Below are 25202 nucleotides of genomic sequence, written 5' to 3'. Positions count from 1 at the left end.
CCTTCTGCGGCAAAGAGTTCCACAGATTCACCCACCCTCTGGCTGAAAATATTCCTCCTCATCTCTGTTTTAAAGGATCGTCCCTTCAGTCTGAGGCTCTGCTCTCGGGTTATATTCTCCGAATGGTGGAAACATCCTCTCCATGCCCACTCTATACAGGCCTCACAGTATCCTGTAAGTTTCAATAAGATTCCCCCCCTCAACTTTCTAAACTCCAACGAGTAGAGACCCAGAGTCCTCAACCGTTCCTCATATGACAAGCTCTTCATTCCAGGGATCATTCTTGTGAACCTTATCTGGAAGTGCATTCCAGATCCTAACCCTCGCTGTGACCTTTTTCCTCATGTCGTCCCTGGTACTTTTTGTACAGGTCGTGCAGGAGTCCCACCGGGCACCCGCTGAGGAATCAGTTTTTTGTAGTGGGAGCTGGTTCCTCAGCAGAGGGCAGTCAGAGCCAGGTTTGTTGCTCCAACGAGCGGCTTGGCTGTACACGAGGGACGGAAGGAGAAAGGAAGAGCAATTCTGATCGGGGATTCATTAGCCAGGGTCAAAGGGGTCAAAGTGGCTGCAGGACATTCTTTTAGGGGACGGGGAGCAGAAGGCCGTGGTCCACATTGATGCTGATGATTTCGGAGTGGCTCCCGCTCCGCCGATTGGTGCTAACGGCCTTTGGCGACACGCCAGCCGGCGTCGGGGCTGGCCGAAAGGCCTTCGCCAGTCGGCGTGAGTCCGCGCATGCGCCGGAGCGTCAGCGGTCGCCACCGGCGCATGCGCGGTGGAGGGGGTCTCTTCCGCCTCAGCATGGCCGTGGCGGCGGCGGAAGAAAAACAGTGCCCCCACGGCACTGGCCCGCCTGCCGATCGGTGGACCCTGATCGCGGGCCAGGCCACCGTGGGGGCACCCCCTGGGGTCCGATCGCCCTGCGCCCCCCCAGGCCCGCTCGCGCCGCCTGCTCCCGCCGGCACAGAGGTGGTTCAAACCCACGCCGGCGGGAGAGGCCTGACAGCGGCGGGACTTCGACCCATTGCGGGCCGGAGAATCGCCGCAGGGTGCCCGCCGACCGGCAGGGCGCGAATCCCGCCCCCGCCGATTCCCGGGTGGCGGAGAATTCTGGCCACGGCGGGGGCAGGATTTATGAAGGCCCCGGGCGATTCCCTGACCCTGCAGGGGGGGTCGGAGAATTCCGCCCATGGTGTTTAATCAGGTTTATTGTGCATGTGTGTGAATGCACGGAGTATCGTAAATAAGATTAGGGAGTTACAGGCGCAGATTACATGGTGGAAAAATAGGGCAGCACAGTAGCATTGTGGATAGCACAATGGCTTCACAGCTCCAGGGTCCCAGGTTCGATTCCGGCTTGGGTCACTGTCTGTGTGGAGTCTGCACATCCTCCCCGTGTCTGCGTGGGTTTCCTCCGGGTGCTCCGGTTTCCTCCCACAGTCCAAAGATGTGCAGGTTAGGTGGATTGGCCATGATAAATTGCTCTTAAGTGTCCAAAATTGCCCTTAGTGTTGGGTGGGGTTACTGGGTTATGGGGATGGGGTGAAGGTGTTGACCTCGGGTAGGATGCTCTTTCCAAGATCCAGTGCAGACTTGATGGGCCGAATGGCCTCCTTCTGCACTGTAAATTTTATGTATAACTGAGACCTGGCTCAAGGATGGGCAGGACTGGGTATTAAATATCCCTGGGTATTTGCTGGAGGGGTGGCGGTATTGGTTATGGAGAGCATGGCATGCTGGAGAAAGAGGATGCTGCAATGGGGTCAAGTGAACAATAATGATAATAACCTTTTATTGTCACAAGTTACAGTGAAAAGCCCCTAGTCGCCACATTCCGGTGCCTGTTCGGGGAGCTGGTACGGGAATTGAACCCGCGCTGCTGGCCTTGTTCGACATCACAAACCAGCTGTTTAGCCCACTGAGCTAAACCATCCCCTGCTTGTTTCAATTTGACTCGAGTTAAGGAACAAAATGGGAGCAGTGTCATTGTTCAGTGTAGTCTACAGACTGCCAACTAGTGGGAAGTATGGAGCGGAGCAAATCTGCAGGGAAATTACAGAGAGACGCAAACACGAGAGAGTAATTATAATGGGGGAGCATAATGACCCAAATATAGGTTGGGATAGTGGTCGTGTAAAGGGCAGGAAAACTAGTGTGTGTTCAGGGAAGTTTTCGACAGTAATGTGTGTCCAGTTCAATGAGGATTTAGACACTGTCAGACCTGGTTCTTGGAAATGAAGTGGGGGAGCAGTTAGGTGACAGTGATCATTGCGTCATAAGGTTTTGGATGATTGTAGAAGAAGACAATGGGTGATCCGGAATAAGAATAATTAACTACCGGGGGGAGCCGACTTCAATGGGGCAGGTACGGAGCTGGGCCAGTTACACTAGAACGAAAGGCTGGAGGGAAAAAACGGTAGCTGAACAACAGGCTACCCTCAAAACAGAAATGGTCCTGACACAGGCAAGGTATAGTCCCTTTCTGTCACCTCTTCAAAAAACTCCAGCAAGTTAGTTAAACGCGATTTCCCCTTTAAAAATCCATGCTGGCTCTTTCCAGGTGATTACTAATTCTATCTTGATGTGTTTCTGCAGCCCCTTTAGAATTTTACCCGTTATTGTTTAACGTGTCTTCCTACCAGAATGAATCACCTCACACTTCTCCGCATTGAACTTCATCTGCCCCCTATCTGCCCACTCCACCAACCTGTCAGTGTCCTTCTGAGGTTCTATACTGTCCTCTTCATGGTTTACAGTAATCAGTGGCCCAGTCAGGCCCCACCCCAGCAGCTGGCAAAATTTAATTTTGATTAATACATAACTCTGGGATTAGACATTAGAACATTCCAGCGCAGTACAGGCCCTTCGGCCCTCGATGTTGCGCCGACCTGTGAAACCAATCTAAAGCCCATCTACACTATTCCCTTATCGTCCATATGTTTATCCAATGACCATTTAAATGCCCTAATGTTAGCATTAGAACATGCGACAGCAAGATAGAATGTGTGAGAGGGAGAGACAGCAGGATAGAGAGACTGTGTATGTGTGAGAGAGAGAGCAAGAGAGAGAATGTGTGTGTGAGAGAGAGAGAGAGAGATAGCAAGATAGAGAGAATGTGCGTGTGAGAGAGAGAGACTATGAAAGTTAGTCTCAGTAACGGTGACCATAAAACTATCACCCTTATTGTAAAAGCCCATCTGCTTCACTAACCTGCAACTGCAAAGAAAAAGGTAAAATTTCAAATGGCTCAGCAAGCCACACAGTTCAAGGGAGGATGGGGGGGGTAACAAAGGCGGGCGTTGTCAGGTGTGCCCCCATCGATTCAAATCCTCAGTACAAAAATGCAATCAGCATGAAAATAACGACCGATTTACTTCTGCATGGCTGAGGGAGGCCCTTTAGCCCATCAACCTCCACTACCCATGGACCTACTACTAGCCCTCTACCGCAACGCCCAACTCTCTCTCCTGACGGGCCGGAGAGTTTTCACCTGCACTTCACATATCATCACAGCCATCAGGGAATACAAGGGCCAGAAATATAGCGCAGTCACGAATAAATCTGTTACAAAACTCAGGTAAAAGGTCTTTGCCCAGAGAGTGGTGAGAATTTGGGACTCACAGGAAGTAGTTGCGGGATTGGCATAGATACATTTCAGGGGAAACTAGATCGACACACGGTGGGGAAAGGAGCAGGAGGGTCTGCTGATAGGGTGGATTGAAGGGAGATGGGCTCATGTGAAGCGCCATTAGCGGTACGGACCAGATGGGCCAAATGGCCTGCTTCTGTGCTGTAGAATCCAATTCTTATCTTATCTTATCTTATAGAAACATTTAAAATTATGAAGGGAATAGATAGGATAGATGCGGGCAGGTTGTTTCCACTGGCGGGTGACAGCAGAACTAGGGGGCATAGCCTCAAAATAAGGGGAAGTAGATTTAGAACTGAGTTTAGGAGGAACTTCTTCACCCAAAGGGTTGTGAATCTATGGAATTCCTTGCCCAGTGAAGCAGTTGAGGCTCCTTCATTACATGTTTTTAAGGTAAAGATAGATAGTTTTTTGAAGAATAAAGGGATTAAGGGTTATGGTGTTCGGGCCGGAAAGTGGAGCTGAGTCCACAAAAGATCAGCCATGATCTCATTGAATGGCGGAGCAGGCTCGAGGGGCCAGATGGCCTACTCCTGCTCCTAGTTCTTATGTTCTTATGTTCTTATGTAATTCCATGTATGGTATTGATAATGCTCTGATTCTGTCCAGAGCGTCAGTCTTTCGTATCCCCTTTTCCCTGCAGCAGCAATGGGCCTTGTTGAAAAGTTTCTCACATTCAGTGTTAATTTTGAAACCGCGCATCACCTGCCAAATGGTCCCTTGAGGTCATCGACAGGCTTCAGTCCAAGGTCAAGGTGCTGATGCTGGAGGGGGCTGAGGTTTGGCACTGTCCTGTTGTGGGCTGAGGCCAGAGTCAGGCCTTGGTGAGCGAGCAGCGTGACAAGATTCTGGGAGCCGGGAACCTCAGGAAATTCAAACGGTGCGTGAACCTGCGGAAAACAAAATTGGGAGGCTCATTCTTTCTTTCAGATTCGGTTTTCAAGCAAGGACACTTGATTCTACTTTGTACTGAGGTCACAACATTTTCAAAAGTACACAGTAAATTGATGGTTCACGGGCAGCACGGTGGCACAATGGTTAGCATTTCTGCCTACGGCGCTGAGGACCCGGGTTCGAATCCCGGCCCTGGGTCACTGTCCGTGTGGAGTTTGCACATTCTCCCCGTGTCTGCGTGGGTTTCACCCCCACAACCCAAAGATGTGCAGGTTAGGTGGATTGGCCATGCTAAATTGCCCCTTAATTGGAAAAAATAATTGGGTACGCTAAATTTATTTAAAAAAAAAAAAAATTGATGGTTCACACACGAGAATAAAATCTGCCTCATTGGCAATCTGCATTGCTGCAGCCTGGTGCGAGTTTAGGATTGAGGTTTCACTAAGCGATGTCATGCGTTCAACACGGACCACAGATCAGATCCCAACATGGATCTGTACCAACCCTGCAATACCTGGAACAAGTACATCCCCGGGGAAAACTTACAAACTACTTGTGTCAGCCACGGCCCTTCCCTGTTCTTGAACATTCTGTGTCTGTTGTCCGCTCTCTCCAGGGGGACAGTCAATGAAATGAAATCGCTTATTGTCACGAGTAGGCTTCAATGAAGTTACTGTGAAAGCCCCTAGTCGCCACATTCCGGCGCCTGTCCGGGGAGGCTGGTACGGGAATCGAACCATGCTGCTGGCCTACTTGGTCTGCTTTAAAAGCCAGCGATTTAGCTGAGTGAGCTAAACCAGCCCCTCTCCATTTTCCTCTTCTCTGTTACCCTACAACCCAGCATTAATATCCAGTGCTCTGGGCGGCACGCAATGCAGTGGTTAGCACTGGGGCTACGGCGCTGAGGACCCGGGTTCGAATCCCAGCCCTGGGTCTCTGTCCGCGTGGAGTTTGCACATTCTCCCCGTGTCTGCGTTTCACCCCCACAGCCCAAAGATGTGCAGGGTAGGTGGATTGGCTACGCTAAATTGCCCCTTAATTGGAAAAAATATATAATAATAATAATCGCTTATTGTCACATGTAGGCTTCAATGAAGTTACTGTGTTACCCTAGTTGCCACATTCCGGCGCCTGTTCGGGGAGGCTGGTACGGGAATTGAACCCGCGCTGCTGACTTTGTTCTGCATTACAAGCCAGCTGTTTACCCACTGTGCTAAACCAGCCCCAGAAATAATTGGCTACTCTAAATTTATCCCCAAAAAAATTAATATCCCCTGCATCTCAAACCGGTGTCCAAAAACCCTGGCTCTTCTCCCAGTGCTGGGGTTGGCAACTCTTGAAATGAAATGAAAGGAAATGACTTATTGTCACGAGTAGGCTTGAATGAAGTTACTGTGAAAAGCCCCTAGTCGCCACATTCCGGCGCCTGTCTGGGGAGGCTGGTACAGGAATCGAACCGTGCTGCTGGCCTGCTTGGTCTGCTTTAAAAGCCAGCGATTTAGCCCAGTGAGCTAAACCAGCCCCCCAGGAATTCTTCCGGAATTAAAGGTTAAAATGGAGTCCAGGGTTTTGGGGGAACAGACAGGAAAGTGGATTGCTTATTGAATGGTGGAGTAGGCTCGAGGGGAGGAAGTTCACCACAAACAGGTTATCCGATCATTATCACATAACCAACTGTGGGATCGTGCTGTGCAGCAAATGGGTGCAAAGCTATTTTTAAATTAATTTACGGGATGTGGGCTGGTTAGGCCAGCATTTATTGCCCATCCCTAGTTGCCCTTCAGAAGGTGGTGGTGAGCTGCCTTCTTGAACCGATGCAGTCCTTGAGGTGTAGGTACACCCACTGTGCTGTTAGGGAGGGATTTCCAGGATTTTGACTTGGCGACAGTGAAGGAACGGCCGATATATTTCTAAGTCAGGGTGGTGAGTGGCTTGGAGGGGAGCCTCCAGGTGGTGAGGTTCCCAGGTATCTGCTGCCCTTGTCCTTCTAGATGGTCGAGGTTCTGGGTTTGGAAGGTACTGTCTAAGGAACCTTGGTGACTTCCTGCAGTGCATCTTGTAGATGGTGCAGACGGCTGCCACTGTTCGTCGGTGGTGGAGGGAGTGAATGTTTGTGGAAGGGGGAGCAATTAATCGCGGCTGCTTTGTCCTGGATGGTGTTGAGTTTCTTGAGTGTTGTTGGAGCTGCGCTCATCCAGGCAAGTGGAGACTATTCCATTACACTCCTGACTTGTGCCTTGTAGATGGTGGACAGTCTTTGGGGCGTCAGGAGATGAGTTGCTCGCCATAGGAATCCCAGCCTTTGACCTGCCCTGGTAGCCACAGTATTAATGTGGCTGGGTCCAGTTCAGTTTCTGATCAATGGTAACTCCCAGGATGTTGATTGTGGGAGATTCAGCGATGGTAATGCCATTGAATGTCCAGGGACGGTGGTTAGATCCACTCTTGTAGGGGATGGTCATTGTCTGGCATTTGTGTGGCGTGAATGTAACTTGTCACTTGTCAGTCCAAGCCTGGTTATTGTCCAGGTCTTGCTGCATTTGGACACGGGCTGATTCATTATCTGAGGAGTCGGAATGGTGCTAAACATTGTGCAGTCATCCGCAAACACCCCCACATCTGACCTTATGATGGAAGGGAGATCATTGATGAAGCAGCTGAAGATGGTTGGAGCCGAGGACACTACCCTGAGGAACTCCTGCAGTGATGCCCTGGAGCTGAGATGATTGCCCTCCACAACCATTTTCATTTATGAATGAAAATGAAAATTGCTTATTGTCACAAGTAGGCTTCAAATGAAGTTACTGTGAAAAGCCCCTAGTCGCCACATTCCAGCGCCTGTTCGGGGAATCGAACCGTGCTGCTGGCCTGCTTGGTCTGCTTTCAAAGCCAGCAATTTAGCCCTGTGCTAAACAGCCCTAGTGCCACGTATGACTCCAAACTGCGGACAGTTTCCCCCATGATTCACATGAGCTAGGGCCCCTTGGTGCCACACTCGGTCAAATACTGCCTTGATGTCAAGGGCAGTCACTCTCACCTCTGGCATTCAGCTCTTTAGTCCATGTTTGAACTGAGGCTGTAATGAGGTCATAGAATCATAGAATTTACAGTGCAGAAGGAGGCCATTTGGCCCATCGAGTCTTCACTGGCCCTTGGAAAGAGCACCCTACTTAAGCCCACACCTCCACCCTATCCCATAACCCAGTAACCCCACCTAACCTTTTATGGATATGAATGAAAATTTAGCATAGACAATCCACCTAACCTGCACATCTTTGGACTGTGGGAGGAAACCGGAGCGCCCGGAGGAAACCCACGCAGATACGGGGAGAACATGCAGACTCCGCACAGACAGTGACCCAAGCCGAGAATTGAACCCGAGACCCTGGAGCTGTGAAGCAACTGTGCTAAACACTGTGCTACCGTGCTGCCCATAGGTCAGGAGCTGAGTGACCCTGGCGGAACCCAAACTGAGCGTTCGTGAGCAGGTTATTGCTGAGTAAGTGCCGCTTGATAGCACTGTTGGTGACTCCTCCCATCACTTTGCTGATGATGGAGAGCGGACTGATAGGACGGTAATTGGCCGGGTTGGATTTGTCCTGTTTCCTGTGTACCGGACACACCCGGGCAACTTTCCACATTGCCGAGTAGACGCCAGTGTTGTAGCTGTACGGGGATGTCTTTGAGGCTGAGAAAGGCACTATAGAAATGCAAGTCTTTCTTTCTTTGTCTAATAATTGAGCATTGAGAAAAGTCAAGTGGCAAATTAGACAAACAGAATCCTGCAGCTGTTAGAAACCTGAAATATCAACAGAAAATGCTGGATATACTCCAGCAAGTCAGGCAGCATCTATGGACAGAGAAGCAGACTTAACGTTTCAGGTTGATGACTTTGCTTCCGGTGAAACACGAGTTTCGCAAGCGAGCGAGGGGGGGGATTGTTACCTTTGTTGGAGATCCCACGATGGTTGGGAGTGGGCTTCTCTGAATTAGCTCCGAGAGTTTGGGAGACGATCTCATCTGTCTGCAAGGCTGCAGTGCAGGCACCTGCAGTGGCTGGCTGTGCTGAATGTGTGCCATGTACGTCACCATGGGCTCGGAGTACTGCTTCCTTATCTTCTGCCGACACTGGTGTGTGTCCGAGAGGTTAGGAGCACTGTGCAGTCTGGAGCCCAACCCATGCTGGTGTGGTTCTGGCAAGAAAAGGCCTGTTTTCAACACGGAAATAGGAACATAGAAATTAGGAGCAGAAGTAAGCGATTCAGCCCTTCGAGCCTGCTCTGCCATTCAATCAGATCCTGGCTGATCTCTTCCTGGTCCCAAATCCACCTCCCCACCTATTTCCCATCTCCCTTTAACCTGTTTTTATCAGAAATATATCTATCTCCTTCTTGAAACCATTTAATGACTCAGATTCCACCGGACTGTGGGGCAGCGAGTTCCACAAATTCACCCCCCTCTGCGAGAAGTAGTTCCTCCTCATCTCAGTTCTTAATCTACCGCCTCTCAGCCTCTATCCATGACCTCTCGTTCTAGATTGCCCCACAAGGGGGGACATTTGGTCTACGTTTACGTTATCAATCCCTTTTAGTGTTTTATACACCTCGATCAGATCCCCTCTCATCCTTCTAAACTCCAGCGAGTATAAACCCAAACTGTTCAATCTCTCCTCAGACGTCAACCCTTTCATCCCCGGAATCAATCTGGTGAACCTCCTCTGAACTGCCTCCAACGCCCCCACATCCTCCCTCATATAAGGAGACCAAAACTGGACACAATACTCCAGATGTGGCCTCACCAACACTCTATACAATTGCAACAACATGTCTCTACTTTTATTCTCCAATCTATTTACAATAAATGCTAACATTCCATTTGCCTTTTTAGTTACATGCTGTCCCTGCACACCGACTTTCTGCGATTCATGAACAAAGACACCCAGATCCCTCTGCCCAGACACATCTTGAATCTGCTTTGCATTTAGATAATAATTTGCCTTTCTACTTTTTCAGGCAAAATGGATAAACTCGCACTTATCGACATTACATTCCATCTCCCAAATTTTGGTCCAATCTCCTAGCCTATCTATATCTGTCTGTAAATAGTTTTATCTCCTCTTTACTACCTGCTTTCCCACCTATTTTAGCACCATCCCCAAATTTTGCCATGTTACACTTTGTCCCTGCTTATAGATCACTTATTCGATCTACTAGTACTGCCTGAAACTGTCCACTGTTATCACGGTATCATAGCAACAGTATCACGGTAACACAGTGGCTTAGTAAGATGGTAAGGTCTCTGGCAGGGCCAGACCTTTGGACTACTGATTCTACTCTTTAGGTTCTTGTTGTACTTCTGGAACTAATAGCCCTTTATCCCCAATAATCACTACTGTTCATTCATTCTTCATATAAACTCTGTATGGTTTTCCTAATCTGCCAGCCTCCGCTACCCTTTTAGTCAAAACACCCTGGACTTTAGCCTGTGTCCTCAGGGGGGTGGGGTCAATCCCTCTGCCCAAACTTTTTTGGAACTTAACTCTTCGAAACTTGAAATGAAATGAAAATCGCTTATTGTCACGCGTAGGCTTCAAATATGAAGTTGCTGTGAAAAGCCCCTAATCGCCACATTCCGGCGCCTGTTCGGGGGGGGGGGGGGGGGCTGGTACAGGAATTGAAACCGCGCTGCTGGCCTGCCTGGGTCTGCTTTAAAAGTCAGCGATTTAGCCCACTGTGCTAAACCAGCCCCAGTACCCTTGAAAATCTTCAAAAAGGTCTCAACCGAATCCTGCCTTATGTTGCTGTATTTCAAGGAGTGAAGTGTCAGGGTGGGCAATCTGTGCTCAAAACAAGCCTCCGACCACTATTTTGGATCAAACCAGTTAAACCAATGGGGCTGGTTTAGCTCACTGGGCTAAATCGCTGGCTTTTAAAGCAGACCAAGCAGGCCAGCAGCACGGTTCGATTCCCGTACCAGCCTCCCCGGACAGGCGCCGTAATGTGGCGACTAGGGGCTTTTCACAGTAACTTCATTGAAGCCTACTCGTGACAATAAGCGATTTTCATTTCATTTCATTTCAAATCAAATTAACTGAGGGACAAATTAAAGAGGCAGCTCCTTAAAGGGGATCCTGCTGTAAACAAAAGCAAACGCACCATTCCTCTCCACACTCTTCATGTACGTTCACCCCCTTCTCCGCCACTTCCATCCACGCCCCCCCCCCCCCCAACACAGTCGCCCACCCAGCACAGATATGCAGCTCCGAGTGTCAGGCAAGGCTTGCGGTGGCCGTGTGGCCTCAAGCAGCATTGCCCACCGCACACCTGGGAAATCATTCACACCTCAGGCCAATGAGTCTGCCACTCCAGAACAATGGGGCTGATCACCGAGAGCCGCACATACCTGGAGATGTCTGCCTCGCCCGTGTCTCCAATCCAATCGGGGAATTACTGGCAAACTGGCACGGCTGCTCAGGAATCGTGCCAACTTCAAAACAGAAGAGAATAAAACATTTCCAGTGTTGGGAGTTTTGAGTAGATTTGCTCAGTGAAGCTAGAACAGCGGCAATAAATATTCTAGTTCTCGAGTCTTGATGTTTAATTGATGGGGTTGCGTAATAATTAATGGTTAAAAGCAGCACTGTTGCTGAGTTGTGCAATGTGGATGAGGTACAAGACTGGAATACACAACCCTTCTTCAGGCAATCACGCTAATAGCTCCAGTCCCACTCAGGGCTATATTTTATCTTTGTGGTGGGGCCCTGTCAACAGGCCCAAAGGTGGTCTGTGTGACCCTGGCCACATTGTGTCACCAGAAGGCTGCGTGGCCACCAGGGAGGGGTCCTTTGATGCTCAGGGCAGCCGCCTTCCCCCAAGAGCTGCTGGCCAGTCGGAAGACAGGACCCCCAGGAGTGGTCATCACCCCCGGGACTGTATGTGGGAGAGGAGGACGCCATGGAAGGACACTGCCCTCTCGACCAGTTAGGTGGCGCCTGGGGCCAGTCAGACGGGTCCTGGCGAGGGGGTGAGGGTGAAGTTGGAGAAGGGAGGTCGTGCCATTGCCACAAGGGAACAAAGAGTACCCGAATAGAAGGACCCCCACTGAGCCCTCAGGGTGGTGCCAGGGTTTACCTGGCATTTCCCCACGTGAGAGCCCCCTTTGCTGCTGGTGAAATGCCAATGGGGGGGGGGGGGGGGGGCTTAATTGGCTACTTCAGTCACTGAATTTACCGTCAGACTTTCTGCCACCTTACCCACTGCTGGCAAGATGACAGGGCAGTGGGAAGATGTTGAGGATTCTGTTCCCCTGCCCTTTCCATGTTGTTTTACAGGCCTTTCCCCAGGCCGCCCCCCTCCCCCAACTCCCAGTCTGGGTCACCAGAGAGATAGTAGGTTTAGCCCAATAACTGCTGGGAAGTTCAGATCTAAACCCTGACAGAGAGTCACACTCTTGCCGAGGATTTCCAACTTGTCAAATGTTCACGTCTCGGCTCATTCCACAATCCTGCTCCCGGCCTACCTTGTGGTGATGGTGAGTAAGGCTTCAAACCACCAGAGGATGGCCTTCGAAAGGGGCCGGCTCCCTGTTCTCCGTGACGTGGAGGGGACGCTCCGGCCTTGTTGAAGCTCAGGGGGCTGGTGCTGCCGGACCTTTGAACTCCCTCAGACCTGAGGGACAAGAAGTTACAACTCAAGTCAAGCCAGGAAATCGGGAAGCTTTGTCTCTCGTTCGACTTTAAATTCTGAAGAATTGCTCCTACTGGTGGGTAGGTGACCAGGTTTCCTGATCTTTGGCTTCACATTTTTCACTGAAGTTATGAGCAAGACCAATTCATAGAATGATACAGCACAGGAGGCCATTCAGCCCAGTGTGACTGTGCTAGCTCTTACGAAAAAACTATCCAATTAGCCCCACTTCCTCCCTCAGCCCTCCAATTATTTCCCCTTCATGTATTTCTCCGATTCCTTTTCGAAAGTTATGACTGAATCTGCTTCCGGCAGCGTCTTCCACATCACAACAACTCATTGTCGGAGCTGCAATCATCCAGGCAAATAAAGAGGCCATTTGGCCCATTGTTTCTGGGCTGTCCATCAAGCTCCTATCTATTTTAAGCCCATTTTCCAGCATTTGGCCTTGAGCTTTGGGTGCAAAGGCGTTTCAAGTACCCATCTAAATGCTTCTTAAATATTGTGAGGGTTCCCACCTCGACCACCCTTTCAGGCAGTGAGTTCCAGATTCTCACCACTCTCTGGGTGAAGAAGCTTTTCCTCTCATCTACTCTAAACCTCTTGCCCCTTACCGTAAATCTATAGTGCAAGGCCGCACAGCAAGTGGAACACACTGCCGAGTGCAACACTCTGCCCACGTACAAACAGCATTCCCTTCCAGACGTGCAGCCCGGACTGGGCTAATCGGATACAGCTACCAAAGAGCTGGATAGGGAATGATGGGCCGAATGGACTCCCATTGTGCTGCGTCACATCACACAATGTTAATTTTGTAACTAGCTCTCTCTCTCTCTCACACTCACACTCTCTCTCACACTCTCTCTCTCACACTCTCTCTCTCTCTCACTCTCTAGGCGCGATTCTCCGCCCCCCACAACGGGTCGGAGAATAGCGGGAGGGCCTTCCTGACATTTTTCCCGCCCTCCCGCTATTCTCCCCCCCCCCCCCCCCCCCCCCCGCCCAACTCCCGACACGAATCGCTGCCGCCGTTTTTTTACGGCCGGCAGCGATTCACAGCTGGCCGATGGGCCGAAGTCCCAGCCCGTTACGCTGTTTTTACGAACGGCAAACACACCTGGTCTGGCCGTTCGTAAAAACGGCAGGAACAACTCGCTTTTTATAACCATGGCACCGATTGGCACGGCAGTACCACGGCCGTGCCAAGGGTGCCATGGGCCCGCGATCGGTGGGCACCGATCGCGGGCAGCGGGCCCGATGCCCGCGCACTATTTCTCCTTCCGCCGCCCCGCAGTATCCATTCGCGGGGCGGCTGAGGGGCATCCCGGCCCGCGCATGCGCGGGTTTCGCGCAAATACGCGATGTCATCCGCGCATGCGCGGGTTGGAGTCTTCCAATCCGCGCATGCGCGGCTGACGTCATATGACGCGTCAGCCGGCGCTAACTCCGGCATTTCTAACGAAATTCGTTAAGCCCGTGATGCCGGAGCTTACGGCGTTGGGCTGCTAGCCCCGACCGGGAACCAGAATCAGTTCCCGGTCGGGAAGGGGCGCGCTGGCGTCAAACCCGGGCGGGTTTGACGCCAGCCTTACGATTTCTCCCGTTTTGGGAGAATCGCGCCCTCTCTCTCTCACACTCTCTCGCTCTCTCTCACACTCTCTCTCTCTCACACTCTCTCTCTCTCTCTCACACTCTCTCTCTCTCTCTCTCACTCTCTCTCTCTCACACTCTCTCTCTCTCTCTCACACTCTCTCTCTCTCTCTCTCACCACACTCTCTCTCTCTCTCTCTCACACTCTCTCTCTCTCTCCTCTCACACTCTCTCTCTCTCTCTCACACTCTCTCTCTCTCTCACACTCTCTCTCTCTCTCTCACACTCTCTCTCTCTCTACACTCTCTCTCTCTCCACACTCTCTCTCTCTCACACTCTCTCTCTCTCACACTCTCTCTCTCTCACACTCTCTCTCCTCACACTCTCTCTCTCCTCTCTCCTCTCTCTCTCACACTCTCTTCTCTCTCTCTCACACCTCTCTCTCCTCCTCTCTCTCCGCTCCACTCTCACTCTCTCTCAACTCTCTCGCCCTCTCTCTCTCACACTACCTCTCCTCTCTCTCTCTCTCTCTCCTCCCACTCCTCTCTCGACTCCTCCTCTCTCTCTTCTCATCTCTCTCCTCACACACTCTCTCTCTCTCTCTCTCCTCACTCTCTCTCCTCTCACACTCTCTCTCTCTCTCACACTCTCTCTTCCTCTCCTCTCTCACACTCTCTCGCTCTCTCCACCTCTCTCTCTCTCTCACACTCTCTCTCCCCTCTCCACTCTCTCTCTCTCTCACACTCTCTCTCTCTCTCTCTCACACTCTCTCTCTCTCTCTCACACTCTCTCTCTCCTCACACCTCTCTCTCCTCTCTCACACTCTCTCTCTCTCACACTCACACTCTCTCTCTCTCACACTCTCTCTCTCTCACACTCTCTCCTCTCACCTCTCACACTCTCTCCTCCTCTCTCTCTCTCACACTCCTCTCTCACACGCACACTCTCTCTCTCTCTCACACTCTCTCTCTCTCTCTCTCACACTCTCTCTCTCTCACACTCTCTCTCTCTCACACACTCTCTCTCTCACACTCTCTCTCACACACTCTCTCACTCTCCCTCTCCTGGGTACGCTGCACTGATTTTTCTGGAACACCAATTGACTGTCAGTCTGAAACTGGACTGGAACTGAAGCACAGCGAAGTGGCTGTAACCGCTCACTGGTCAGACTAACCTTGGTGAGCTTCCGTGCCTTGGAGACTGAAGGTTCTGCTCTATTCGCTGGTAATTGAGGACCTGCGTAGGGACAGGGATGGGAACTGTGTCTCCGTAGGTGCTGACAGATTCCAGGCTCGGCCGACTGTAAAACACAGGAGGACAGCAGATCACAAAGTGTTTACTGAATCTGACTTTGCAGCAGAAATATCTGCCCAACTCACTCAGCGTTACAGGAATCTCTGGGCTTGGATCAGTATTTGCTGGAGTTTAGAAGAATGAGCGGCAAAAGCTGATGGCCGCCCGGCGGCTGGTAAATCTCGCGAGAGACCGCTTGCAAAATTTCCCCGGCTCGCTACGCCTCGCGGGATCTAACGGGATATCGCGAAACGTCGCAATCTTATCCCACCCACAATGGGCGGGACCCAACTCTGCATAGCCAAGTGTGCAGTGAGGATGACTTGAATGTGCACTGGCCGGAGTTACCCAGGGCACGGGATCGAACCCCCTGTGCCTTGGACACCCCGAGCAAACGCTGGTTAGCACTGGTCAGCACAAAAGAGAAAATGCTGGAAATTCTCAGCAGGTCCGGCTGCATCTGTCGGGGGAGAGGAAAGAGCAGACGCTTCGAGTCCAGGTGGCCCTTCGTCAAAGCTGACCAGCACAAACCTGGGTCTGGCGTAGGGTCCTCTGGGTGGTCGGGCTCTGGGTAGAGTGGCATCCCGGATGCCATCTGGGCACCCTGCCACTACTGCCTGGGTGGCATTTTGCCAGCACCTGAGATCGGGCCCAGGGGTGCCCTGCCCTTATGAGGTGGGGGTGGCGGGGAGGGGCACGTTGACCCCCTTATAGGTGAGATGGGGGGGGGGGGGGGGGATTGTGAGATTGGTAGATTTTTCGGCATTAATGGGTATGGGGACAGTGCGGGAAGGTGGAATTGAGATCGGATGTGACCGTGTTGAATGACAGAGCTGGTCTTAAGGCCAAAACGGAGCCTCCTGCTCCTATTCCTCATATTCAAAGCAATCCCAGCGAGTGGTGATGGGAGTTCCAGCTCATGGTTGGCCTTCAGCAGGATACCCACATTAATTTGGGTGGAGGCGCCCCCCCCCCCCTCATCGTATGGGTTGCAAGATCCAAGGACTTTGACCACATCCCCCCCCCTCCCGCCCTTCTCCCAGCAGCTGGGGTAGGAGATCCCTGGCAGGAGAGTCCATGTTGTCGTCTTTCAGACTGTTAATCAGCAAATCCTCCCACTGCTCTCCAAGAGAAGATGGTGAAGATATGAGCAACATTCAATGTGGCCAATCAGAGCGGATGACCATCAGTATAAACTACCACAGGGAGCCAGAGCGTCAAGCCACCGCTATATTGTCAGAAAATCCCACTACAGGACCATCCAACCTGCGTTCGAAGTCGGAAAGTTACCGAGCTCCAGAGTTCACACTGTCCCTTTCATAAACTCAAAGGACTCTACAGCCAGTCAAGTACTTTTGAATTGTAACATAGGAAACAGCTGCCAACGTGCCCACAGCTGGCTCCCGTGAACAGCCATGGAATAATGACCAGAGAATTGGTTTTTGATGGGGTTGCTGGAGGATTGAACCAAGGGACTGGGGAGAACTTCCCTGCTTTTTTTCAAAATAGTAACATGGGGGTCTTTTACATCCACCTGGGACAGCGGATGCGGCCTTAGTTTAGTGTTTTATGCAACAGCGCAGCACTCCCTCAGTGGCACGGTGGTTAGCACTGCTGCCACACAGCGCCAGGGACCCGGGTTCAATTCCAGCCGCGGGTGACAGTCTGTGTGGAGTTTGCACTTTCTCCCCGTGTCTGCGTGGGTTTCCTCCGGGTGCTCCGGTTCCCTCCCACAGTCCAAAGATGTGAGGGTTAGGTGGATTGGCCGTGCTAAATTGCCCGAGTGTCCAAAAGGTTGGGTGGGGTTACTGGGTTACAGGGATGGGGTGGGGGTGTGGGCTTGAGTCGGGTGCTCTTTCCAGGGGCCGGAGCAGACTCGATGGGCCGAATGGCCTCCTTCTGCACTGTAAGGATTCCATGAAGCAGAGAGACGAGGGGTTTTAGCTCCATTACAGAATTGATATTGGTATATAATCCAGCAAACAAGCGGTTAAGCTGTCCTCTGTGACATCTCCTGTCAGACTTGCTGTTGGCACCTGGCTAATTTGTTAAATGTCAGGTTTCCAGGCAATCGTTTCGAGAAAATGTCAGCAGAACTTGTGATCACGAAAATCTCATTAAACCTCAATTTAGCCCAAGCCTGCAGTGGCCTTACCCGGAGGGACTCGGAGAGCTGCTGCAGGATGCTGAAGGGGATGATGGTCTCCCTTGACTTCCTAATCCCGCAGAAGTCAGAACTGAACTGCTGGAAGAAAGAGAAGATAATTAGCCTGCACGACACTCAAAGCACAGCACAGTGCAGCAGTGATTGGGGAATGGAGTCGAACTCCCGTAGAATTGGGCAGCACGGTAGCATGGTGGTTAGCATAAATGCTTCACAGCTCCAGGGTCCCAGGTTCGATTCCCGGTTGGGTCACTGTCTGTGCGGAGTCTGCACGTCCTCCCCGTGTGTGCGTGGGTTTCCTCCCACAGTCCAAAGATGTGCAGGTTAGGTGGATTGGCCATGATAAATTGCCTTTAGTGTCCAAAATTGCCCTTAGTGTTGGGTGGGGTTACTGGGTTATGGGGATAGGGTGGAGGTGTTAACCTTGGGAAGGGTGCTCTTTCCAAGAGCCGGTGCAGACTCGATGGGCCGAATGGCCTCCTTCTGCACTGTAAATTCTATGAAAGGTTGAGACATGTGAACAAAACAGCGGAGAGATTAAAAACTGACAGAAGAAGATCTGGAAGGGGTTCCTGGGAATTTGCGAACAGACAGGTTATGCACAGGGAAACACACTTGCTTTGAAGAAGTATTGCATGACTTGTTAAGTGAGTCAAGACAATGCAAATTGACACTTCAAGCGGAGTGGCCAGTTGCTTGAAACTAACAAGAGTAGACACCCTGCAGGAAGGGCGTGAATGGGCAAAGGAAGCAAAGTTTACTATAAATTCTGAATACTGATAATAGCAATTTTAACTCAGAATTAACCGCTGGAGAACTGGAACTGAAAATTCAGCGAATAATTCCCAGGTCAAAAATCAAAAACATGGGGCAGCACGGTAGCATGGTGGTTAGCATAAATGCTTCACAGCTCCAGGGTCCCAGGTTCGATTCCCGGCTGGGTCACTGTCTGTGTGGAGTCTGCACGTCCTCCCCGTGTGTGCGTGGGTTTCCTCCGGGTGCTCCGGTTTCCTCCCACAGTCCAAAGATGTGCGGGTTAGGTGGATTGGCTGTAATAAATTGCCCTTAGTGTCCTAAAAAATCAGGTTAATTGGGGGGGGGGGGGTTACTGGTATAGGGTGGATACGTTGGCTTCAGTAAGGTGATCATTGCTCGGCACAACATTGAGGGCCGAAGGGCCTGTTCTGTGCTGTACTGTTCTATGTTCTATGTAACTCTTTAAATGTGCAATTTGTCTCAAAAAAACACCTTTCGGAACCACAAGATGTTTCAAAGCGCTTTGCGGCCAGTAAAGTACGTCTGAAGTGTAGCCACTGTCGGGATTTAGGAAACGCAGCAGCCAATTTCCGCACAGGAAGATCCCACAAACAGCAACGTGATAATGACCAGATAGTGTGTTTTTGTGATATTGTTCGACGGATAAACATTGGGGCAGGCCACCAGCAGGAATTGCCTTGCTCTCCAAAACAGTGCCACGGGATTTTTTAACATAGTCAGATGGGTCCCCAGTTTAACATCGCACCCGCAAGGCGGCACCCCCACCAGTGCGGCACTCTCTCAGCACGGTACTGGAGTTTCAGCCTGGACCTTCGTGTTCAAGCCCTGGAGTGGAGCCCGAACCTTCTGACTCAAGAGGCCAAGACTGTTGCCGACTACGCCACAGCAGCCGGGTGTCAAACCTGACTTCGGAGGGCACAGTCCTACTGTAAGGGTTCAGCCATTTAGGATTCTCTATCCTGAGGGGGTGGAATGGCGGCACAGTGGTTAGCACCGCAGCCTCACAGCTTCAGGGGTCCCGGGTTCAATTCCAGCCTCGGGTGACTGTCTGTGCGGAGTCTGCACGTTCTCCCCGTGTCTGCGTGGGTTTCCTCCGGGTGCTCCGGTTTCCTCCCACAGTCCAAAGATGTGCAGGTTAGGTGGATTGGCCGTGCTAAATTGCCCCTCAGTGTCCAAAAGGTTAGGTGGGGTTACTGGGTTACGGGGATTGGCTGGCGGCGTGAGCTTCAGCTGGGTGCTGTTTCCAAGGGTCGGTGCAGATTTGATGGGCCGAATGGCCTCCTTCTGCACTGTAAATGCTATGATCCCAGAGGCTGTGGATGTTCAGGCAGTGAGTACACCAAAGACTTTGGGTACTCAGGGAGTTAAGGAACATGGTAAAAATGTGGGAAGATGCACACAAATGACATTATTTCTCAGGGTCTCGGGGCAACTAGGGATGGGAAATAAATGCTGATCTTTCTCATGGAGATTAAATTAAAATCACAAAGACATGCCCGAAGAAGAGGGCTCGGAGCTCGTGCCGAGATCAACTGGGAATGAAGGCCAAAGAGACGTCTAGACTTTGTGCACGCTCCCCCGCCGAGTCCTCACAGAGACGTACCTGCTGTAATTCAGGCTGTCAATCACTGTCCTCCCTGCCATGGTATCACCCAGCAACTCACCTGGAGAGCAAAACAACAAGTATTTAATCTCTCCTTTCAACAATACAATTGACAAAATACTGATTTAAGATTCATAAAGTCATTATAGAACATAGAACACTACAGCGCAGTACAGGCCCTTCGGCCCTCGATGTTGCGCCGACCTGTGAAACCACTCTAAAGCCCATCTACACTATTCCCTTATCGTCCATATGTTTATCCAATGACCATTTGAATGCCCTTAGTGTTGGCGATGGCGCAGAAGGAAGCTATTCGGCCCATCGAGTCCTTGCTGGCTGGCTCTCTGTACAGCAATCCAGTTAGTCCTACTCCCCCACTTTATCCCCGTGCCCATCCGATTTCCTTTGGGAATCATTTATCATCTTCGCCTCCGCCACTCTTGTGGCCAGCAAGCTCCGGGTCATTCTCACTCTCCGTGTTAAAAAGGTTCCTCCTTACTTTCCCCGTTTACTGACAACAAAAATCAACAGAAACCCTCAGAATTAACTCAGGCAGGTTTGCAGCAGTGAGAATATTGTGCCAGAATCAGAAACGCTTTCACAGCCAATTTCCTCTCCCACTCATCAACAGTATTTCATTCACAGTTTAAACCATTCGCAAACTGGTATCAACTTTTTATAACCGTCTCGGAAGCCTTCGAATCTGCCAGGATATTACTCTTCCCCAATAATGTGAAATATCGCGTCCAGCACAAACTCTTCTGTCAAAATTGAAGTCCGCCCAGGCAAAATGTTCCTGAATGAGAATGACACAGGATGAAGCACGGAGCCAGACCCCAGTGAACAGAGCAGGGTTTGGTGTCGGAGGTTTTTCACTGAAGTTTCTTCCCATTGGAAACTCTGGATGGGATTTTTTATGCCCCCCCCCACCCCCCCCCCCCCGGCTCTGGAGCGAGTTTTGTGGTGGTGGAGATGGCCTCCCCCCCCCCCCCCCCCCCTCCACTGACCGTCAGTGGGATCTCCAGATCCTTCCGACATCAACGACTTTTCCCGTTGCTCGTGCCTTCCGTTGCTGAAGAACCCGCAATGGGTGGTCACCATCAGCGGCACAGGAAGATCCCAGTGGGGAAGGGCTGGAAAATTTCAGCCTCTGTATTCCCCCCCCCCCGGATCTCAATCACCGATAGCGTGGGTTATGTTATGTTTTCGTGAGGTTCCGGGTTCGATCCCGGCTCTGGGTCACTGCCGTGTGGAGTTTGCACAATCTCCCCGTGTCTGCGTGGGTTTCGCCCCCCACAACCCAAAGATGTGCAGGTCAGGTGGATTGGCCACGCTAAATTGGCCCTTAACTGGAAAAGGTAATTGGGTACTCAAAATTTATTTTTAAAAATATTATGTTTTAGCTGGTCCTCTCTATTCACTGTTGAAACCTAATTTGAAATTCAACACACAGGGCTGGCTCCATTAACACTTGGCTCTTTATATTAGAGTGAGAGGTTGCTGCAGCATCTCATTTGTGTATGTAAATCAGTTCTTTGAAGTTTATAGTAAGTTTTACCGTGATAAAGAACATTGCGTCAGGGAGGGACAAAGTTCATTGCTTATTGGAGAACGCTGGTAATTCACTATAATTAACAAGCCATGGAGGATATTGAGAAACAGGAGGAGGCCATTCAGCCCCTTGAACCTGCAGCACAATTCAATGAGATCACAGCAGGTCGCTACCTCAATGACACTTACCCTCTTGTTCTATAGCCCCTGATAATCTAAACCAACATAAATCTGCCAACCCCAGTACTTTTACAAGACTGACCAGGACTCCGAATTCTCCCTCCCAGATACAGATCACAGTTTGGTAAGGGGAGTCTTTATTATTGCTCGGCTGCTTATAACTCTCTCTTCAAATGTACACAAGTTAGGATAATTTCACTACTGTCCTAATCTTACTGAAAGCACTCGAGTCCTGTACTCATTACTGGCTTGTGATTCACTGCCGTGTTACTCAGGATATCATACAGGGGAAATCCGAATCCATTTACTGCACCTCAATGCGGGGAGAGAGCAGCCTTTGCTGCGTTTCGGGTATGTAAAACTCTGCACTGTCTTTGGACGCGGAACCAAAGTTGGCACACGAACATTAAATTGCATCTATAAAGCAATTCCCTACAAGGGAAATTGGAGATGGGTAATAAACATTGGCCTCATTGGGGATGCACACTTCACGCCAACGAACAGAAATTGCCCCCCAGGTGCTTCATAGTTGAATGGTCAAACACAATTTGACACTAGCCCTCGTGGAGACAACCACTTTGGCTTGTTCAAGGGAAGAGAGAGAGGGAGAGAGAGAGAGAGAGGGAGAGAGAGAGAGGGAGAGAGAGAGAGAGAGAGAGAGAGTGGGAGAGAGAGTGAGGTGTAGGGAGGGAGTTCCACAGCTTAGATCCCAGGCCACCGATGATGGAGCGCAAGAGCCAGAATTGGGAGAGCGCAGAGATCACTGTACTGGGTGGCATGGAAGCACAGTGATTAGCACTGTTGCTTCTCAGCGTCGGGGTCCCAGGTTCCATTCCCGGCTTGGGTCACTGTGCGGAGTCTGCACGTTCCCCCCCGTGTCTGCGTGGGTTTCCTCCGGGTGCTCCGGTTTCCACCCACAAGTTCCGAAAGACGTGCTGTTAGGTGAATTGGGCATTCTGAATTCTCCCTCTGTGTACCCGAACAGGCGCCGGAATGTGGCGACTAGGGGCTTTTCACAGTAACTTCATTGCAGTGTCAATGTAAGCCTACTTGTGACACTAATAAAGATTGTTATTATTATGTAGGAGCTCTGTTGGTAGGAGGATCATAAGCGACTTGCCTTGGGAAGGCAGACTTACCAGGGCAGTGGGTTGAGCTGTTGTAGGGCACCAACACAAAGTCGTCAATGTCGCAGGAGGAGTTCTTGCTGCTGCTGCCACCCGAATCCTTGGAGCTGTGAAGGAAGCCGGGTGTCTCCTGGGTGGGGGAGGCGAGCGACTGTTTACAAGGGAAAGGCAATTGTTAAAAGGAGCATCTTTCATATTGCAGCTTTGAAACTCAACAACATAGCTTCACTGTCTTTGGTGCACTGCGATTTGTTCATCTGTCTGCACAAATCTCGAGAACTAATCTTCAAGACAATATGAAGAGAGAGGGGGAATAAGGACAAGAGGAATGGAGCCCGAGGGTGACAAAAGTAGAGGGAAAATGAAACCAAACATCACAACACCAGCCTCGAGAGACTCTGTTGACGTTGTTGCTGGTAATAGGGGCAGGAGTCTCCTGGTTATCCGGGTTAGCAATCCAGAGAATTCCAGTTCCCTTCCCACTAATTTAACAATTTGAATTCTATAATAAAATGTTGGGTTCAGTGGAAGTAACCGGGAAGCTGTTGGATTGTTGGAAAGACTCCATGTGTTCGGAAATGCTCTTTAGGATAAACGTAAGAATGTGATGGGGGCAGAAGGAGACCATTCGGCCCGTCAAGCCTGCTGCACCATTCGATATGCTCATGGCTAACCTTGCACATCAAATCCACTTTCCCGACCACTCCCTTCACTCCGCTAGAAACCAGAAATCTGTCCATCCCAGCCTGAAATCTGTTCAACACTGCCCCACCCACAACCCTCTGGGGTAGAACATAGAACATAGAACAGTACAGCACAGAACAGGCCCTTCAGCCCTCGATGTTGTGCCGAGCCATGATCACCCTACTCAAACCCACGTATCCACCCTATACCCGTAACCCAACAACCCCCCCCTTAACCTTACTTTTTTTAGGACACTACGGGCAATTTAGCATGGCCAATCCACCTAACCCGCACATCTTTGGACTGTGGGAGGAAACCGGAGCACCCGGAGGAAACCCACGCACACAGGGGGAGGACGTGCAGACTCCACACAGACAGTGACCCAGCCGGGAATCGAACCTGGGACCCTGGAGCTGTGAAGCATTTATGCTAACCACCATGCTACCCTGCTGTCCCTAGAGAATTCCAAAGATTCACAACCCTTTGACGTTTATCCTCATCCCAGTCCGAAATCCTTTATCCTCAGACTGTGGCCCCCGTGTTTCAGATTCCCCGACGAGCAGAAGCAATCTCTCAGCGTCCACACTCTCAGATAGTTGAACGCTGCAGTGAGATCAGTGCTCATTCTTCCAAAGCATATCAACCCAATTTCCTCAATCTCTCATCATCCCTTTCCCCTCATCCCAGGGACCAATCAAGTGAACAGCAAGGATAATCCAGGGAACTACAGGCCGGTGAACCTTACGTCAGTGATAGGGAAATTACTGGAGAGAATTCTTCGAAACAGGATCTACTCCCATTTGGAAGCAAATGGAGGTATTAGCGAGAGGCTGCACGGTTTTGTGAAGGGGAAGTCGTGTTTCACTAACTTGATAGAGTTTTTCAAGGAGGTCACAAAGATGATTGATGCAGGTAGGGCAGTGGTTGTTGTCTATATGGACTTCAGTAAGGCCTTTGACAAGGTCCCTCATAGTAGACTGGTACAAAAGGTGAAGTCACACGGGATCAGGGGTGAGTTGGCAAGGTGGATACAGAACTGGCTAGGTCATAGAAGGCAGAGAGCAGCAATGGAAGGGTGCTTTTCTGATTGGAGGGCTGTGACTAGTGGTGTACCGCAGGGATCAGTGCTGGGACCTTTGCTGTTCGTAGTGTATATAAATGATTTGGAGGAAAATGTAACTGGCCTGATTAGTAAGGTTGCAGACGACACAAAGGTTGGTGCAATTGCAGATAGCGATGATGACAGTCAGAGGATGCAGCAGGATTTAGATCGTTTGGAGACTTGGGCGGTGAGATGGCAGATGGAGTTTAATCCGGACAAATGTGAGGTAATGCATTTTGGAAGGTCTAATACAGGTAGGGAATATACAGTGAATGGTAGAATCCTCAAGAGCATTTACAGTCAGAGAGATCTAGGTGTACAGGTCCACAGGGCACTGAAAGGGGCAACACAGGTGGAGAAGGTAGTCAAGAAGGCATACGGCATGCTTGCCTTCATTGGCCGGGGCATTGAGTATAAGAATTGGCAAGTCATGTTGCAGCTGTATGGAACCTTAGTTCGCCCACACTTGGAGTATAGTGTTCAATTCTGGTCGCCAAACTACCAGAAGGATGTGGAGGCTTTAGAGAGGGTGCAGAAGAGATTTACCAGGATGTTGCCTGGTATGGAGGGCATTAGCTATGAGCAGAGGTTGAATAAACTATGTTTGTTCTCACTGGAATGATGGAGGTTGAGGGGCGACCTGATAGAGGTCTACAAAATTATGAGGGGCATAGACAGAGTGGATAATCAGAGGCTTTTTCCCATGGTAGAGGGGACAATTACTAGGGGGCATAGGTCTAAGTTGCGAGGGCCAAGGTTTAGAGGAGATGTACGAGGCAAGTTTTTTACACAGAGGGTAGTGGGTGCCTGGAACTCGCTGCCGGAGGAGATGGTGGAAGCAGGGACGATAGTGACATTTAAGGGGCATCTTGACAAATACATGAATAGGATGGGAATAGAGGG

At 50.6% G+C, this 25202-nt stretch overlaps 1 protein-coding gene across 4 annotated transcripts in view; it reads right to left on the bottom strand.

Annotated features, from left to right (window-relative positions):
* ulk1b (unc-51 like autophagy activating kinase 1) overlaps window positions 1–25202 on the bottom strand; it is a 130656-nt gene that overhangs the window by 36441 nt on the left and 69013 nt on the right. For 3 of the 4 annotated variants that reach the window (XR_005461459.1, XM_038803577.1, XM_038803741.1), the window contains exons 13-20: window positions 22526–22664; window positions 19656–19716; window positions 17267–17356; window positions 14993–15118; window positions 12062–12210; window positions 10946–11029; window positions 8489–8751; window positions 4355–4539 (exon numbers count right to left, since the gene is read on the bottom strand). Coding sequence is in view for 3 of the 4 variants with exons in the window: in XM_038803577.1 (XP_038659505.1) it covers window positions 4355–4539; window positions 8489–8751; window positions 10946–11029; window positions 12062–12210; window positions 14993–15118; window positions 17267–17356; window positions 19656–19716; window positions 22526–22664 (1097 nt within the window). In the remaining variant the exon portion in view is untranslated. The remainder of the gene's footprint in view (window positions 1–4354; window positions 4540–8488; window positions 8752–10945; window positions 11030–12061; window positions 12211–14992; window positions 15119–17266; window positions 17357–19655; window positions 19717–22525; window positions 22665–25202) is intronic. The other variant, XM_038803666.1, reaches the window with a different exon arrangement.

The sequence above is a fragment of the Scyliorhinus canicula genome, chromosome 1, assembly GCF_902713615.1.
Source record: "Scyliorhinus canicula chromosome 1, sScyCan1.1, whole genome shotgun sequence".
NCBI classification, from domain to species: Eukaryota; Metazoa; Chordata; class Chondrichthyes; order Carcharhiniformes; family Scyliorhinidae; genus Scyliorhinus; species Scyliorhinus canicula.
This window is presented reverse-complemented; position numbering and strand designations above follow the sequence as displayed.